At 38.8% G+C, this 19,875-nt stretch overlaps 1 protein-coding gene across 49 annotated transcripts in view; it reads left to right on the top strand.

The window, feature by feature from the left end:
• PTPRD (protein tyrosine phosphatase receptor type D) overlaps positions 1 to 19,875 on the top strand; it is a 521,758-nt gene that overhangs the window by 321,010 nt on the left and 180,873 nt on the right. For 18 of the 49 annotated variants that reach the window (XM_040357852.1, XM_040357842.1, XM_040357815.1 and 15 more), the window contains 4 exons: positions 10,104 to 10,130; positions 12,607 to 12,724; positions 17,834 to 18,421; positions 18,787 to 18,887. In XM_040357852.1, coding sequence (XP_040213786.1) covers positions 10,104 to 10,130; positions 12,607 to 12,724; positions 17,834 to 18,421; positions 18,787 to 18,887 — 834 coding nt within the window. The remainder of the gene's footprint in view (positions 1 to 10,103; positions 10,131 to 12,606; positions 12,725 to 17,833; positions 18,422 to 18,786; positions 18,888 to 19,875) is intronic. The other 31 variants (XM_040357869.1, XM_040358160.1, XM_040357810.1 and 28 more) reach the window with 5 other exon arrangements.

Below are 19,875 nucleotides of genomic sequence, written 5' to 3'. Positions count from 1 at the left end.
TACTGAATCTGGCTATTTATCTCTGTAGAGTTCCTCCATCTTGCCTAGGTACCAGTGTACTAACTGTCAGGACTAGATTTCTCCAAAAGTATGTTTTTCCCCCTCCAACAAGGACAGTTACTCAATCACTTTTAATGACTAAAGCAGTTGGGTAAATTTGGAAGTTTGTTGAAAATGTGTTGCCACGGGAGTTCCTGAAAAAAATAAGAGAAGCCAGCATTTTCTCTAACAACCACACACAACTACACTCCTTTCAATGCACTTGAGGCATATACATGAAAATCTATGGTATGTTTAATTTGTTACATTTCTTTGGCAAACATTTAGCTGTACTTCCTTGGTTTACAGGTTTTCGTAACTTAAAAATGATAATATACTGTATATATATCCATTCAGAAATGAAAATTTTAAATTATATGCAAAATGTTCTGTTAACTGAATATTATTAGTGTAGAAAAACTAATTTCAGTTAAACCACTACAAAAAAGATTACACAAACCTTTAAAAAATCCTCAAAACTGAGATTTGTAGATTTAATTTTGTTCAAAACAAAGCATTTCCATGTAGCCATCATAGATGTATATATATATTACACCTATGCTAAGTAGTAACTAGATCATGAAGGGAGTAGGATCATTTTTATCCTGCAGCACAGGGGGATACGATTTTGCTTAAAAAATTTAAAATCAGTCCTTAATCAGTTCAGAAATTTCCAGCAAGCAATTTTAATATATGGAGTTAAGTGAGCAACCAATATTTTTGATGCATTTCTCTTCCTCTTCTCCTAGTACTTGAACACATGTAATGCCGCATACACACGACCGTTTTTCACGACAAAAAAAATGCCATTTTTTTAATTGGTCATTAAAAACGATCATGTGTGGGCTCCAGAGCATTTTTCTCGACGTGAAAAATGGGCATTAAAAATTTAGAACATGCTCTATTTTTTCTTGTCGTTTTTCACGTCGTGAAAAACGGTCGTGTGTAGGCTTTAACGACGGAAAAAAAAACACACATGCTTAGAAGCAAGTTATGAGATAGGAGCACTCGTTCTGGTAACACTAGCATTTGTAATGAAGATGTAATTTGTCACGCTGTAACAGACTGAAAAGCGTGAATCGTCTCTCACCAAACTTTTACTAACACGAAATTAGCAAAAGCAGCCCAAAGGGTGGCGCCATCCATATGGAACTTCCCCTGTATAGTGCTGTCGTACGTGATGTACGTCACCGCGCTTTGCGCAAGCATTTTTTTCACAATCGTGTGTATGCAAGACAGGTTTGACAAGAATCACGTCGAGAAAAACGTTTTTTACATTAAAAACGGTTGTGTGTACACGGCATAACATTTTTTAACAGCTTAAAAAAATAAAAAAATAATTTTGTGATGCACTTTTTAAAAATATTTATTGATTAAACATGTAGTAACAACATAAACCAAGGGAAATAAGGTGGCTGCCATTGCTGACTTCCTCCTGAAAATGTTATACCTGTCACTGACTTACTGGCTTGGTACAAGCATGCTATAAGAAAGTGAAAAAGTGAAGTTACAATTTCTGATTTCTATACTTGTCAGTGACCCACAAAATACTGATGCTATAGAAGTTTCAGGAGAGGTCAACAGTGATTAGCAGTAGCAGCCCCCATACATCTGGAAATTGATTTCCTTTACACAGGAAACTACAAATCCAAGATGTGAGATTTTCCTTTTCAGTGACACATGTTTTCCTGTAGCTTATTACTAGTGATTAAATACATTTTTCTCTTTTTACTCTCTGGTCTATAGCCTAGCTCGAAGTCAGCAAATCATTAGTAATTATAAAAATGTTTTTTTTTTAATCTGGTTTTCTGTTTTGACATATTGCTTCTTTGCCTTTGTATAACGGTAGAGCACAATATTGCATTCAGTGGTCACTTTTACTAGGGTCAATCATGCACTTTGCCAATTGCAAAATCTAAAAACATTTCTAACTATGTGATTTGAGATGATAAGATTTTTGACATAGATATATATATAAAAAAAAAAAAAAACATACAGTATTTAATAGATAAATGCCTGCAAAGTAATTATTGTTTAGATATTGTTCCATGACCGATAATAGTTTGTGTTATTATAATTTTTTTTAAATTGCAAAAATCTGTGTCAGTGATGATGAAATATCTATGGCCTCTTAACCACTTAGAGACCGCCTAACACCGATATACGTCGGCAGAATGGCACGGCCGGGCACAATCACGTACCTGTTAAATGCCCAGTCGTGGGTCGCGGGCGTGACCCGGTTCGAAGCTCCGTGGCCGCGGAACCCGCAGACCTGATCGCCGCCGGAGTCCCGCGATCGGTCCCTGGAGCTGAAGAACGGGGAGAGGTGTGTGTAAACACACCTTTCCCGTTCTTCACATTGGCGCTGTCATTGATCGTCTGTTCCCTGATATAGGGAAAGGCGATCAATGACTTCACACGTCCAGCCCCGCCCCCCTACAGTTAAAAACACATATGAGGTCACACTTAACCCCTACAGCGCCCCCTAGTGGTTAACTCTAAAACTGCAATTGTCATTTTCACAGTAAACAATGGATTTTCTAGCATTTTTTGCTGTGAAAATGACAATGGTCCCAAAAATGTGTCAAAATTGTCCGATGTGTCTGCCATAATGTCACAGTCATGAAAAAAATCGCTGATCGCCGCCATTAATAGTAAAAAAAAAAAAAATATTAATAAAAATGCAATAAAACTATCCCGTATTTTGTAAACACTATGGCCCAGATTCACAGACACTTACGCCAATGTATCTTCTGATACGCCGCGTAAATGCACGGATGCGCCGTCGTATCTCTGCACCTAATTCTTAATAGAAGGTACGCCTGAATTTTGGCCTCATCCGACCGACGTAAGTCTCCTACGCCATTGTATCTTGGGCGCATATTTACGCTGGCCACAAGGGGCGCTTCCATTGATTTACGCGTCGAATATGTAAATGAGCAAGATACGCCGATTCACAAAAGTCGCAGTAATCTACGCCGTTTACGTAAGGCGTACGTCCGGCGTAAAGTTAAACCACGATATAGGAGGCGCATCCCATGCAAAGGTATAGACGTCGGAACAGCCTTCGTATTTTACGTCGTTTACGTAAGTCGTACCTGAATGGGGCTGGGCGTAGGTTACGTTCACGTCGTAGGCATTGAGCCGTCGTATCTTAGGGAGTATATGCGACTTGATTCTGAGCATGCGCGCGCATGCGCCGTTTGTTCGGCCCTTCATTTACATGGGGTCACGCTTCATTTTAATAGATCACGCCCACTACCTTCCTACTTTGAATTAGGCGGGCTTACACCGGCCAATTTACGTTTCGCCGGCGCAAGTTTGGGGGCGAGTGCTTGGTGAATAATGTTCTTGCCTCACTGATTTACGCTGGCATAACGCATATTAGATGCGCTACGCCGGTCTAAAGATGCGCCGCTCTACGTGAATCCGGCTATATAAATTTTGCGCAAACCAATCAATAAACGCTTATTGTGGTTTTTTTTTGCCAAAAATATGTAGAAGAAAACGTATCGGCCTAAACTGAGGAAAAAAATGTTTTTTTAGATATTTTTGTGGGATATTTATTATAGCAAAAAGTTAAAAATATTGCATTTTTTTCAAAATTGTCACTCTATTTTTATTTATAGCGCAAATAATAAAAACCGCAGAGGTGATCAAATACCACCAAAAGAAAGCTCTATTTGTGGGAAAAAAAGGACGCCAATTTTGTTTGGGAGCCACGTCGCACAACCGCGCAATTGTCAGTTAAAGCGACGCAGTGCCGAATCACAAAAAGTGGCCTGGTCTTTGACCAGCAATATGGTCCGGGGCTGAAGTGGTTAATGAACCATTTCAATCTAATAAATAATAAAAAAAATATGGTGCCCCATAATTTACTAAAAGCCCTGTAGAATACCATACCAATAAACCAGGGATTCCTAACCTTTTAGTCCCAGTGGATTGGCCAATATGTCTCCACATCCATTTCAACAGATTGTCAAAAAATCATTATCATCACAAGTTCTGTTAGGTACCATTATGATTTTAAAAGATACCAATAGTTGTGTTTTTTACTTTATATATAGACAGCTAGGAACAGAATATCTGAAATAAAACCATAAGGAAATAAAAATGCTATATTACGAATACACAAGTTAACCACAAGTACTGACATGTATGCTGTTGTTTTTGTGCAATCAAGACATGTAATTGAGGCATTGACAATGTAACTCACACACCATCTGACGCATCAAGCCAAATTACAAGTTCAATAATAAAAAATAATTCTTATTTTTTTTATATATTCAGCCCTATACCTCCACCATTTGGTTTTCACACCCCCAAGGTGTGTTGAGACCTTCAGTTCTTCTGTAATAAAGGAATTAATACACTGGGCAGTTTGATAGCAGATTGGAATACTTAGACTAATGACTATGTAGCACCAAAGGGGCTAAGCAGCATCAAGTTCTCCAGATGCTATTATATTACAATCTTGTGAGATGTGCAAAGATAGGACAATAATGATGTTCACCAGAACTTATTTGGTTTTCTTCAAGTTTGGGTAATGTTTTTCTATACTATATAGCAGGGATATGCAATTAGCGGACCTCCAGCTGTTGCAAAACTACAAGTCCCATCATGCCTCTGCCTTTGGGTGTCATGCTTGTGGCTATCAGAGTCTTGCTATGCCCTATGGGACTTGTAGTTCTGCAACAGCCCGCTAATTGCATATCCCTGCTATATAGCACGCCCAATTTTTATAATACTAAAACCAAAAATAATTCCCAGCCTACTGACCAACCTGCAACCAACCAACATATTCTGTCTAACAGTATGCGTTAAAAACAGGGGTTTAGTTTGCACACATTTGCAAATACATGTGCAAGCTGTAGAGCCACTTCACAGCACCCCGATATTATCTACAGTCCTAACTCTAAATTTGTAGTCTCCATAGTAGAAGTACATGCATTATGATGCTTTGTTAAGGCTCTCAAAATGTAGAGTTAGGACTGCAGATAATACTGGGGCCCCCCGAAGTGGCTCTGCAGCTTGAGTATGTATTTGAAAATGTGTGCAAATTAAAGTGGAGGTTCCCCCTAAAAAAAAATTCTAACAATACATTCAGGAGACTGATTACACTGCGGGTAGGCTGTTTTTTTTTTTTTTCGTTATCGCCGTTTCATCCCTCGGCTTCCTGGTATGATTCTTGCTGAACCTAGTTGATTGACGTTCCTCCGACCGGCGAATACTGCGCGTCACGACTTTCCGACAGAAGCCGAACGTCATTGCGCAGGCGCCGTATAGAGTCGGCTCTATACGGCGCCTGCGCAGCGACGTTCGGCTTCTTTCGGAAAGTCGTGATGTCAAGTATGCGTCGGTCGGAGGAACGTCAATCAACTAGGAACGCCCAGCCCAACAAGAATCATACCCAGAAGCCGAGGGATGAAACGGCGATATCGAGGTATGTACGGAAAAAATAAAAAAAGACCAGCCTACCCGCAGTGTAGCCAGTCTTCTGAATGTATTGTTAGAATTTTTTTTGAGGGGGAACTACCGCTTTAAATCCCTGTTTTTAACACATACTGTTAGACAGGATAACTTGGTTGGTTGCAGACTGGTCAGTAAGTTGAGCTGAGAATTTTCATTGTTTTTTGTTTGACATACAGTTCGGTCCATAAACTGTATCTCACAAAAGTGGGTACACCTCTCACATTTTTGTAAATATTTTATTATATCTTTTCATGTGACAACACTGAAAAAATTACACTGTGCTACAATGTAAAGTAGTGAGTGTAAAGCTCATATAACAGTGTAAATTGGATGTCCCCTCAAAATAACTAAACAAACAGCCATTAATGTCTAAACTGCTGGCAACAAAGGTGAGTACACCCTCAAGTGAAAATGTCCAAATTGGGCCCAAAGTGTCAATATTTTGTGTGGTCAACATTATTTTCCAGCACTGCCTTAACCTTTTTGGGCATGGAATTCACCAGAGCTTCACAGGTTGCCACTGGAGTCCTCTTCCACTCCTCTATCATGACATCACGGAGCTGGTGGATGTTAGAGACCTTGAGCTTCTCCACCTTCCGTTTAAGGATGCCTCTCATAAGCTCAATAGGGTTTAGGTCTGGAGACATGCTTGGCCAGTCCAACACCTTTACCCTCTGCTTCTTTTGCAAGGAAGTGGTTGTCTTGCAGGTGTGTTTGGGGTCGTTATAATTTTGGAATACTTCCCTGTGGCCCAGTCTCCGAAGGGAGGGCATTATGCTCTGCTTCATTATGTCACAGTACATGTTGGTATTCATGGTTCCCTCAATGAACTGTAGCTCCCCAGTGACTGTGTTCTGTCAAGAAGTGCCCGGCTATCGAAGAGTGCCCAAGGGAACAGCGCATGCTCCGCACGGAGCCACAGACAGCTGAATTTACAATCAGCTGTTGTCTCGCATGGCCTAGGCACGTTCATGTAGGTGAGGGGCAGATATTTACTTGCAGGGGTCGGATTTTTCAATGATGGGCAGTGCTGGGGGCGGAATTTTTATTGATGGCCAACGAAATCTGCCAAAGAAATCTTTATCTGCTATTAATTTTGAACGCTTGCAGGGCGTGTTTAGTGAATTGAAGGGCAGCTTTTTCTATATTAGATAAAGATTTCTTTAGTAGATTTGTTTGGCCATCGATAAAAATTCCACCCCAGCACTGCCCATCATGTAAATATCCACCCCCTTCATGTAAATATCTGCCCCCTCCTACTTGAATGTGCCTTGGCAATGCGAGACAACAGCTAATGTAAACTCAGCTGTTCTGAGGGTCCGTTCTGCACATGCGCGGCGCATGCGCAGTTCTGGCCGGGCATTTTTCGATAGGGGCATTACTCGACAGGACACCAGCAGAACTCATTTAGCCCCAGACCACTCCCACCACCATGCTTTACTGTAGCACTTGTCTTTGTACTCCTCACCTGGTTGCCACCACACACGCTTGACACCATCTAAACGAAATACGTTTATCTTGGTCTCATCAGACCACAGGACATTATTCCGGTAATCCATGTACTTAGTCTACTTGTCTTCAACAAACTGTTCGCAGGCTTTCTTGTGCATCATCATTTATATATAGACAGCTAGGAACAGAATATCTGAAATAAAACCATAAGGATATAAAAATGCTATATTACGAATACACAAGTTAACCACAAGTACTGACATTTATGCTGTTATTTTTGTGCAATCAAGACATGTAATCGCCACCACATGCTGCAGCTCAGTTTCAGGGTCTTGGAAATCTTCTTATATCCTAGGCCATCTTTATGTAGAGCAACAATTCTTTTTTTTCAGATCCTCAGAGAGTGCTTTGCCCTGAGGTGCCATGTTGAACTTCCACACCTGCTCCCCATTCACACCTGAGACCTTGTAACACTAACAAGTCACATGACACCGGGGAGGGAAAATGACTAAAATTATTTTGAGGGAACATCAAATGTACACTGTTATACAAGCTGTACACTCACTACTTTACATTGTAGAAAAGTGGAATTTCTTCAGTGTTGTCACATGAAAAGATATAATAAAATATTTACAAAAATGTGAGGGGTGTACTCAGTTTTGTGAGATACTGTATATTTGGACACAGGCATAATTTTAATATGTTTGGCTCTGTATGCCACCAGAATAAAATTAAAATGAAACAATCCAAATTTATTTGAAGTGCTGACTTTCAGCTTTATTTCAATCGGTTGAACATAAATATCAAGTACAAATTTTAGGAACTGCAACCATATTTATACACAGTCCCTTATTTTCAGAGGCTCAAATGTAATTGGACAAATGAATATAATCATAAATTAAATGTTCCGTTTTAATATTTTGTTGAGAATCCTTTGACTGCCTAAACTCTGGAACCCATGGACATTACTATGGGCTGGGGTTCCTCCTTTCTGATGTTTTGCCAGGCTCTAACTACTGCTGTCTTCAGTTGTTCTCTGTTGGTCTTTCTGCCTTTAGTTTTGCCTTCAGAAAGTGAAATGCATGCTTAATTGGTTGAAATCAGGTGATTGACTCGGCCATTGCAGAATATTCCACCACTTTTCCTTCAAAAGCTCCTGGGTTGCTTTTGCAGTGTGTTTTGGATCATTGTCCATCTGTACTGTGAAGCGCCATCCAATCAACTCTGCTGCATTTGGCTGTATCTGTTTTGACAGTATATCTCTAAACACCGCAGAATTCCTCCGGCTGCTTCTGTCTTCTGTCACAACATCATTAAACACCAATGACTCAGTGCCATTGGAAGCCATGCATGCCAATGCCATCACACTGCAAGTTCAACCATGTTTTATATGTGACGTTGTGTGCTTTGGATCATGAGCTGTTCCAAGCCTTTTCACACTTTTTTCTTTCCTTCATTCTGGTACAGATTAATCTTAGTTTCATCCATCCAAAGAATGCTTTTCCTGAACTGGTTTGGCTTTTTTAGATGTTTTTTTGGTAAGGTGTTATCTGGCTTTTCTATTCTTCAGGCTTATGAATGGTTCACACCTTGTGGTGAACCCTCTGTATTTGCTCTTGTCAAGTCTTCTCTTGATTTGTAGACTTTAACAATGATATCCCCACTTCCTAGAGGGTGTCATTCACTTGTCTAGATGTTGTAAATGTTTTTTTTTTCTGTACCATAGAGAGGGTCCTGTGATCATCCACTACTGTTATCTTGTGGACGTCCAAGCTTTTTTATGTTGCTGAGCTCACCAGTGTGTTCTTCTTTTCTCAGAATGTACCAAACTGTTAATTTGGCCACTCATAATGTTGCTGCTATCTCTCTGATGGATTTGTTTTGTTTTTTAAGCCTTACAATGACCTGTTTCACTTTCATGGACAGCTCCTTTGAACGCATGATGTAGGTTCACAACAATAGATTCCAAATGCAAATACCACACTTAGAATCAACTCCAGACCTTTTATCTGATGAAGAAATAACAAATGAGTAGCCCTCACACCTGGCCATGAAACAGCTTTAGATTCAACTGTTCAATTACTTTTGGTCCCTTGAACTGTAACTCCTAAACACTTCTTTTGATTTGGATGTACATACCCTCAAATTAAACCTGAGAGTGTGCACTTTCCCCCATATCCATTAAATAACCATAGCTTGAATATGTTTTGGTAAATACCTGAAAAACGAAATGCCACCTTTGTACAAATATATATGGACCTAACTGTACGTCACCCTTCCATGTGCTCCTTGCGGCAAAGGCCAGATATAGGTGGGGCAGTTGCCATTTGTTTGTACTTTTTATAATGCTGGCTCATTTACTTTATTAGCTAGAATATAAGTCTATTTTATTGTACTCTGTAAGGAATTTGTTTCTATGAAAGCTCCTCTTCCCCTTCATAGTTTTTTTTAAATTTTTTTCCTAAATATTTTGTTCCATAAAAATTTGACATTTTGATAATTGTAAACATGTACACAGTACTTTAAATTGGTTATAAAGCCTAAACATCTTGTACCTTAATGCATTCTTTGCATTAGGGTAAGAAATATTTAAGTAGTAGTATCCTCACTCAATCTAGCACTGTGCTACAGTAGCTCTCCCCTCACTTTCTGGTTTTTACAGGCTTTGCTGAGGCAGTGGGCGCCACTGATTTCTGCTGCTGTCAATCAAAGCCAGTAGTGAGGGAGTGAGGGGTGGGATTGAGCCCCGCTGTCTGTGTCTATAGATGCAAGCAGAGGGGCTTAGGAGCAAGCCCATATGTGTGCCCCCCCTAAGAATCAGCTTACTATGGTGGGCACTCATGAAGAAGAGGAGCCAGGAGCGTCAGCGGGGGGACTTGGAAATTGGTGGTTTAGGCCCGCTCTGTGCAATTCCATTGACAGAGCAGGTAAGTACATTGTTATTTTAAAAGAACATTTAATTTACAATCACTTTAACATCACTATACTATGTATGCTATAATTTGAAATAGCTTACTATTATACTCCTTTTTGATAGATAGGGAAATAAAAGTTCTTTAAAATCCCCAAACTGCACAGATAGCTCTTCATAATTGTATTATTGTTATTTTTTCTTTTCCACCTCCTTTACTCTAAAACAGTGGGAATATGATGATACTACTGAACATGTGAGTAATGAGGACTTGCTGGTTTTAAGGTGTTTATTTTCAGCGTGCTGTGTGTATTTTTTTTTACTTTTTTTTTCTGTTATTTGCACAGACGCATGCGCTAACATTCCACATTGGTTTTATGTTTGACTTTTTCGATTTGGCATGAAGTTCATGTTTATAAAAATAGCCAAAATAAATACAGTGACAACAACAAACTATTATATGCAGTGTTGATTAAATGGCTGCTGTTTGAATGGCTTGTATTAATGTTGCTTTATTGGGCTGCATCTCCAGTAAGAAGACCATTGATATGCATTAATGATACAATTTTATTTTAATGTTCAGTTCTACAGCTATGTGTTTTTTTTTATTATTCTTGCAGTCTGAGTGATGCATGAGTTCACTCAAAAATGTGTTGCTTTACACACCAAACATTTACATATTTTATGACTCAACGTTGAAAATGTTTGCAAACTCCTATAGTAAAATATTAGTTGGCCTTGAAAGTAGGGAGTAAAACTTGCAACCTATAACAGTTAGCTTTGACAAATTACATATTTTTTTTATTTACATATATACAGTACATCAAAAGCAATTCCTTCAGTGATTACAATTTAGAATGCTGAAATCTGTGAAAAAATGGATTGCATATGCATAGCTTAAGGTCAAGATAAATACAAGATAAATACAGGAACTTTCAATTTAAACTCACCCTTATGGACCATGACTTGTTCAAGTTAACTAGAGGATTAACAAGGATTTTATTGTCAACATATTGTGATATTGTAATGTTTGGCATTAACATAACACACCCCCCCCCCCAAAAAAAAAAATGAATTAAGGAGAACCAAAAGTTTGTAACTGATTGGGATTTCAATTCCTCCTTACTTGGCACCTAACTAGTTATGCCAATCGATAATACGATAATAGAACCTATAGGTTTATAACTAATGATCAGGCTGTATCTATTTATTGGTGACCCACTACATCTTAGTTACAATTATGTAGGCTGGAATCTAGTTCAGTCTCGCAGCAGTAACTAGGAAGGTAGGGGCCTTTTATTGCTAGTTTTTAGCAAGGAAGAGCAAGAGAAGGCATGGGAGACCAGGTCATTTACATAGCTTGAGCTTGCATTAAAATTTAGTGTGACCTCACAATAAATGTATATATATATATATATATATATATATTGTAAACTTTGGGGGTCTTTAAGCTCCGCGAGACAAGTGCGTAAAACCGTGTCAGTAAAGCAAAGGGTCTTTATTGGTGACCAAACAAAACAAAATAAAGCTTTTCTTCAGCATCCAAAACGTCACAACAAAAGTCCTGCTTGTTTCCAGCATAAATTAGGAAAAAGTCTTTCTTCAGAAAAAACAACCAAAAGAAAGGCACATACGTTTTTAGTAAGAAGTCCTCCAGACCTTCCCTGCAGACACAGCTTCACTTCGAAACTACTCAAAAGTCCTCTCTGAGCAGCTAGCAGACTTCCATCTTGTCCTCACAGGTGCACTCTCCCAACTCACTCACTCCCTCCAGCATCACTTCCTGCTTTAATGGGTGGTTGTCTGTGAGATTTTAACCCCTTGTGCGCTGGCTTCCAGGGTTTAGGAGTGGAGGCTCCATCCCACCCAAATAACACTTTGGAGCCTCCAAAATTCCAGGCCCCAAACTGCGAGCCAGTCCTCTCTGAATTAGCGCCTGCCTGGAACTTTTCACCCACTTTTGGGTGACCCCCTGAACCTTCTACCTCTATTTAAATGGACCATAGTCCAAACAGTGGTGCCGTATAGCACCCGTCCAGGACCCACCCCCGGTGTCCTGTACAATATATATATATATATATATATATATATATATATATATATATATATATATATATATTTTTTTTTTTTTTATATAAAATACTGTATTTAATTATCCACAGAAATTATATATTTGTATATTTATAGTCAAATACATTTAGAGTGATTTTCATTATTCAGCATGTATTGGACTATGTTTTATTTATTTTGTTTTCTTTCTGACCAGGTAAATTCCCACAAGCTGACACCAATCACAAAAAGCCCAGAACCCTTTACATAGTTAGTTTGGTTGAAAAAATACATCCCGTTCAACCAACACACTACAAACTAATTTACAAACTAATTGTCATGGATGTATTCTATACCTAGTTATTCTTGTAAAAAAATATGCTAATAATTAACTCATAAACCATAGATTGAAAAACTTGTAAAGAGAAAAAAGGAAAACCAACCAAACCCCATTATAATTATTCTGTTAGAAAATCATACGATTAGATAAAACTATTATTATAACTACTAGTATGTAAAATTAATAGGATAAATTAAGTACATTTGTTTAATTGCTGTGAAGGAATATTTTCCATGTAGGTACACAAATAAGAACAAAACAGTACTCAGAATGTAATAAAAAGAAGAAAACAACAATAAGCATACTGACAGTGAATTTTCCCTTTCCCTTTACCCAATTTCAGGAAATGTTAATCTCTGGACTGCAGCCTGAAACAGCATATGCCATCACTGTGACAGCTTATACAACAAAAGGGGATGGTGCTCGTAGCAAGCCTAAAGTTGTGACTACAAGTGGTGCAGGTAAAGCTCTCAGTACTTAATTCTTGTCATATAGCTACACCCTGAAACCTCTTCCATCTGCAAAAAAATGCATTCAAGTAATATTTTATTTTATGTGAACCTGGGAAGCAGACAGCTATATCTCAAAAACCCTGCCTTTATGATCAGGTGTCATATACAGTACATTGCACTAGATCTTAGAATGACCTGTGTTTTTAGAAATGTAGAAATAAGAAAGGAATGCCAGGTATGTGAAATCAATGCACCAGCTGCAAATATTTTAGTAGTGAAACACCAAGTTTCAAGAAGTGACTCACGATTATTCTGGTATCTCATTAATAAAGGAAATGTGTGCTAAAAAAAAGCCCCATCACTTTACATATTTTGTGAATCCAAACTATTTTTTTTCTTTAAAAAAGCAACCACATTGTAGGGGTTAATAGCTTGTTTAAATTTAGGGGACACAGAAAAGAAGATTTGCTTACCTGATCCTCTGCTACTCCAGGCTGCTAGATCAGTCTCTTCAGCATCCCCCCACGTTTCATCTGTCTAACATCCTGACAAAAGGGTCAATAACCCTGTATTGGACATGTTGATACCGAGGGACAGTTCACTGCCAGAGCACAGGGGAGCACCATCTGCTGGGGGAACAGGGGATCACGTAAGTAAAAAAGGTTCTCTGCACCCTTAAAAAAAGCATTATGTGTCAGCAAAAATCCTCTCCCCCCAAAAATTGCTTAGCTCTAATCCTCTGATTCCACATATGCTCCCAGTACAATTCCCTCCCTCCAAAAAAAATCCCCCTTCCTAGCACAAATTCTCTACCACTCAAATTACCCTTCCGAGCACAACCCCTCCACTCCAAATTCCCCCTCGCAGCACAAATTCCCCTTCCCCAACCCCCATCCTAGCACAAATCTCCGCTCTACCCAAACCCCCCCCCCCCCCCAGAACAAATGCCCCCATAATCCCAATTAGCACAAATCCCCCTCCAAAAAAAAAAAATTCCTAGCACAAATCCCTCCTCCCCCACCATATTGCCTTTTCAAGCACAAACCCCCCAAATACCCCATTCTAGCAAAAACATAATGTCACCCATCTCCCAACACCCCCCCCCCCCGAATCAACACTTCTGGAACACCTCTCCAAATTGTGCCTCCTAGAACAATTATTACCTCCTGCCACCCCCTCCCATCAGAAATCCCCTCCCCCCAATCTTCTTGTGGTACCCTTGAACCTCACATGAGGTTGATGCAGTATAACTTCCTTGTGTTTTGTTGCTGTGCTCAGTCTTGCAATGGTGGAAGACCTGTGACTTGAAACTGTCTTCTACAACCTCACCTTATTAGCAGTGTTTGGCTGTGCCTCACCCAGTTGTAAGCCTACTACACAGCTGTTTATATTTCAGTTAATCACTGTGTTTCCACCAACATATGAAATTGATGATCATTAGCACCCGCTTGGTATAATTGATTAACTATGCACCTAACCCTAATCCTACAAAATTCCTGACTTTGTGCAAGTGTACAAAGTTTGCAAGTGTTATGCCGCGTACACACGATCGGGTTTCTCGGTGGTGAAAACACCGCCGAGAAACCCGACAGGAGAACCGAGGACTGGCTTGGTCCCTTTTCCCTGTGTACACACGGCCGGTTTTCCTGACAGGTTTTCTCTTGGTCGAGAAAACTGGCCGTGTGTAGGCTTTCCCTGGCGAGCATGTTCTAAATTTTCCCGTTGTGATTCTAAGCGTTTTTCTCGTCGGGAAAACTGCTGGAGAGACTACACACGGCTGGTTTTCTCATCCAAGAGAAAACATGACAGTTTTCCCGAAGAGAAAACTGATCGTGTGTACACGGCATAAGAATTGATGATGGTTTGTCAAAGGGTAGTCACACCAAATATTGATTTGATTTAGATTTTTCTTCTATTCACTCACTTTACATTTTGTAAATTGATAAAAGTAAACCATTAAAATATATATTCTTAAAGCATTCTTACTTCAAAGCAGTTCTTTACACCTGCCTAAAACTTTTGGACATATATATATATATATATATATATATATATATATATATAGTATAATTTAATCTGTCACTGGGGGTCTGTCTGCCCAACATATTTTGTCCAAAAAAGACATCAGGAATTGTACAGTTAAATATGTGATCTTTAACAGTCACTATTGTATTTTGGTTTAATTGGGTCTACCTACATGCACTTTATTACACGCCAGGCTCAAAATATCAAGGATACACACTTCACTTTGCCGCCAGGTAGACAAAGCTATTTATTTTTAATAAACAAACTCGTTTCTGATGTAATTCTTTGGAAGTTCAGCTGTATTTCTTATTTTCTTTAAAGGCACTACCAATCAAGGTTAAAAAAATTGTCATCAATGTGAGGGCTGCTGCTAGAATAAAAGCAATTTATGACATATATAATTTAGTGACAGCTTCTAGCAATCTCTTCACTGGAAACTTGAAGGAGTTATTATTCTATTTCTGTGGACTCTCCTTGCTTTGCTTATGCTCCAATGGCTTTAATATTGGTTCGAACACATAACAAGAATAAAGCTGGGAATTATTTTCTCTAAACACGCTTTCCTTAAAGTTTTTTACTATTTCCTTTTATTTTAGTGAAGCCAAATATAAACTGTGTAATAGCAATGGCTAATACAAATAGTATAACTGCAATAGCATGGGTCACAAGGAAAGGCAGCATAAGTTACCGTAAATTACAAACCTAATAAACTAATTAAAGAGCCCTATAGTTCTGTTTATCATACTTCAGTCTAATTATTTGAAATCATGTGACACACAATCTGTATCTTTTCTCAACTTTGGGCCAACCCGTATAGGCAGGTGTTTAAATATACCCTGAGATTTTTTTTTTTTTTAATTGTATAAAGTGTTAGGAACAGGAAATATACAGATATTTTTGTTGTTCTAGATAAAGCCTCAAGCTATAATGAGTGACAGTTACGTTTGTTATACAGAGCCTACAAGGTTGATAAAAGATGAGAGACAAGAATCTGTACATTGATTACTATTAGCTGATAACAGATTTTATTATTAAAATATGATTGGCATGTGCCAGTCTGCCAACTCAAACTGCAGATCTTCTAAGATGATAGATGTGTCTATTAGAAGTTATAACAAACAATTTAGAAATACAGTCAGTGAATTCAAGTTTAGTGGTCCCATGGCTTTGTGGTGCCAGGTATATGTCAACAATAACAGGAAATAATGGAAAAATGCAGAATAAGTAGCTTTAATAGATTAGCATATGTATTCCCAACAGTATAATCCTGGGACTGCTTCCTTTTCTGAAAATGTGTAGTGAAAAATGTTAGTATGGAAAAGTGACATCAGTTATGTAGGGTAAATATTTAAGTCACATTCACACAGCCATCTACATGCAGCCACTAAATGCCAGCTGCAAACACCAGTGTATTCTTGCAGCTGGTATGAGAGGGCCATGTGAATAGCAACAGCCCTTCAGCCTATTTAACAGCACAGGCTGACAATGGCCGATGATGTTCACATGTAGCCACACACAAGGCAGTTACTTGCAATTAGGCACAGATCTTCAGTCCTACATGCAGTCAGCTGCGGTCAGGCTCAGACATCTGCCCCTCATGGTAGGTATCCGCTCTGTGTGACTACATGTGAACAGCGATTGATTGATTGATTTTAATATTTCTTTACAGCGCCACATACACCCTGAAGGGTGTGTCTAAGCGCTGGAAGGAGGTCCGCTGGTCTATTCTGGACCAAAAAGCAATCCAAGAAAAGAAAGGAAAAAAGACTTCATAGACGAACAGATAGCTTGTGTACATAAAAGAAAAGAGAAACCATGTAAAATATCAACAATAAAAACAAACGGTAGCAGGGGGTTTGGAGTGAGGGGGACATAGGACAAGGGGAGGAGGGGCCAGGTCAGTTTAATTAGGCGTGGTCATAATCAACTTGCCCCAAAGAGGAACGTTTTCAGAGCCTTTCTGAAGGTAATAAGAACAGTAGACTTCCTCAAAGGCAACGGGAGAAGGTTCCAAAGCGAGGCGGCTCTGGCTCTGAAGGATCGGCCACCGAACAAAATCAACCTTACTGGAGGGATGGCAGCAAAGTCCTGATCGGCCGATCTCAGTGCCCTGGGGGGATGGTAATGTATGGCCATGTTATTAATGAACAATGGGCCATGTTGTTTGAAGGCCCTGAACATAACTCACAAAGCCTTGAATTCGATCCTCCTTGCGCATGGGAGCCAATGAAGTAGTCTGAGAACGGGTGATATATGGTCCCATCTTGAGGTCCCCGTAATCAACCTAGCTGCCTGGTTCTGCACCAGCTTCAGCTTGGAGAGCCATTTAATAGGTAGTCCAAGGTATACAACATTGCAAAAGTCAAGGCGTGAGATGACTAAGGCCTGTACTAGTGAGCGATGGCCACTGCCATTAGTTTTTAAACGGATCGCATGTCCTGGTCATTCCAGCAGTAAGAATCTGCTGATTCTTGCCTCTGTAATCCAGCAGCTGCATGTAAATGGACAAATTGTCTGGGGAGAAGCTGTAATGTTTTACCTTTAGCAAACTTCCGCTGGCACAGGTATAGAGAGATATTTAACGGTATGTGTTTCTACATCTTAGTAGAAGTGTGTCTGATTCTCTAAAGTCTGTAAGAAATATGAAGGTTTTACAATGATGTTTAGCACTACTATGAGAGGTACTTAGTTTTTCTATAAGAATTGTGGTAATACTGAATTTGCAAATACTGGCAATATTTAGAATGTGCTACCCTGAAATCTAGAAAGCTAACATTATTTTTAGTACATGCCATAGAAAAAAATCCATATTTTTCTGAATTGTTATTTAAATGGGGAAACAAATTGAATCCTTGTTTGAAAAACACATCTACTAATGGTAAAGCTTTTATTATTATTATTATTATTATTATTATTATTATTTTTTTATTATTATTATTATTATTATGGGGAAAGTTTCCATACAGATTGTTTCACTTATGATTGTCATGTCACTGACATCACAAACTCAACTGACTTGTATGGCCATTTTTTTCCAGTGAACTGTGCTAAGTTAGCATGCCTGAATTAAACAATGTTTATTTATTTTTTCAGTTCCAGGCAAACCTCGGCTTGTCATTAACCACACCCAGATGAATACTGCTCTCGTTCAGTGGTATGCCCCAGTGGAATCATTTGGTCCTCTCATGGGCTATCGTCTGAAATATGGTCGCAAAGATGTGGATATTCTCACTACACTAGAGTTCTCAGACAAAGAAGATCACTTCACAGCCAAAGAAATTCACAAAGGAGCATCATATGTCTTTAAGCTATCAGCCAGAAACAAAGTGGGCTTTGGGGAAGAAAATATACAAGAAATTACTATACCAGAGGATGTTCCAAGTGGATTTCCTCAAAACCTGCATTGTGACAGCATGTCATCAACTTCAGTGCAGATAACTTGGCAACCTCCCATCCTAGCAGAAAGGAATGGTGTAATCACAAAATACATTCTCCTGTACAGGGATATCAACAATCCATATCATCCAGCTGAAGTGCCCATTGTTCCTGCTGACACAACTGTGACTCTTACCACCTTAAAACCTGATACCATTTATGATGTTAAAATACGTGCTTACACAAGCAAGGGTCCTGGTCCTTATAGTCCAAGTGTCCAATTCAGGACGCTGCCAGTAGATCAAGGTAGGATTTGTCTGCTTAAGTCTCTGTCCTTAGCAGAATTTATTTTCTTGGGTATGGAAGTGCTTGCTAATCCTGGAGAAACTTCTTATGTTATTAGGGCTACAATTCCATAAGGTAAAGTACAACAAGCTTAATACATTTTAAAGGCATTTTTTCATTGTATCGCTACTTCCTGCGTAACTCTTTCAGGTAAGGTAACATTTTAACTTAGGTGGAGCCACGAAAACCATACTGCAGGTTCTTGTCAACCCATTTCTCCTTCAGCTTATTTCAGGAGTGGTGTGCATAATTGTAAATGGTTCAGAAGCAGATGGGTGTTCTGTTTAAAAAAAGAACATTTAAATACCGTTTTTATACTTTTCCAGCAGTGTTCGCAAAAAATTTCCACGTGAAAGCTGTCATGAAGACATCAGTGTTGTTATCATGGGAAATTCCAGAAAATTACAATTCTGCGTTACCATTTAAAGTAAGTTTTTTTTCTTTTAAACTTAAGGTGGTCATAAAGTGGAATATTGTATTCCACACACCAAACTAGGAATACATAATTGTGAATGAATTGGTACACATTGTTCAGATGAAGCCTGAATTTGAATGTGCTGGTGATTTAATGCAGATATTCCAGATTACATTGCAGATATAATGTAAGATCTGTTTTTTTTTTGGTAGAACCCTGCCCCAAACCTAAAAATGTAACATAAAAACACACATTACACAGTGTATAGTACAAACATTAATTTTGGTGTTTTCATAGTGATTTTTTTCATGCAGTTTTATGTTGGGTGCAGGGTTCCCCTTAATATCCATACCAGATCCAATGGGGGGGGGGGGGGGGGGACCTATGAGTTTTTCTCAATGATTTATATATATATTGCCGGGGCCCGACAAAACATTACAGCCGCTAGCATTTTTTTTTTCGATTCTTTATTTTAATATTTTTTCCTTTTTTTTTCACAAAGATATTCATAATACATCTTTACAGATATACCATCTTATACATACATTCTACTTATTTTACTTCTCCACACTGTTAGTTACTCCTCTCCCAGGTTTCTACTTTATCTTTAAGCTTATATTATTTTAATACTATCCTTAGTTATTTCTTTGTGAAAATATCAGTTTAATCTTAGAATAGTTAAACACAAAAAAAAAAGAGAAATTACCCTCTCCTCCCCTCTCCTTCTTTCCTTAACTCTTTCCTTCCTGTTGGTTCCTCCCCTCATCTCTCCCGCTCCCTGTATGCAAGGTATGGAGCCCAGATCTGCAGATACTTGTCTTCCTGCTCTTTCATACTCATAGTGAGGTTTTCCATTAATTGGACTTCTGATATTTTTGCCATTCACTGTGCTTTGCTTGGAGACACATTACTTTTCCAAAGAGCTGGAATGCATGCTTTTGCTGTCGACAGCAAATGTCTCAACAATTAATTTTTATATTTTTCCATCGACATAGGGATA

Source organism: Rana temporaria, chromosome 1 (genome assembly GCF_905171775.1).
Source record: "Rana temporaria chromosome 1, aRanTem1.1, whole genome shotgun sequence".
Classification (NCBI taxonomy): Eukaryota; Metazoa; Chordata; class Amphibia; order Anura; family Ranidae; genus Rana; species Rana temporaria.
The sequence above is the reverse complement of the archived record's forward strand: the minus strand, read 5'-3'. Positions and strand labels throughout refer to the sequence as shown.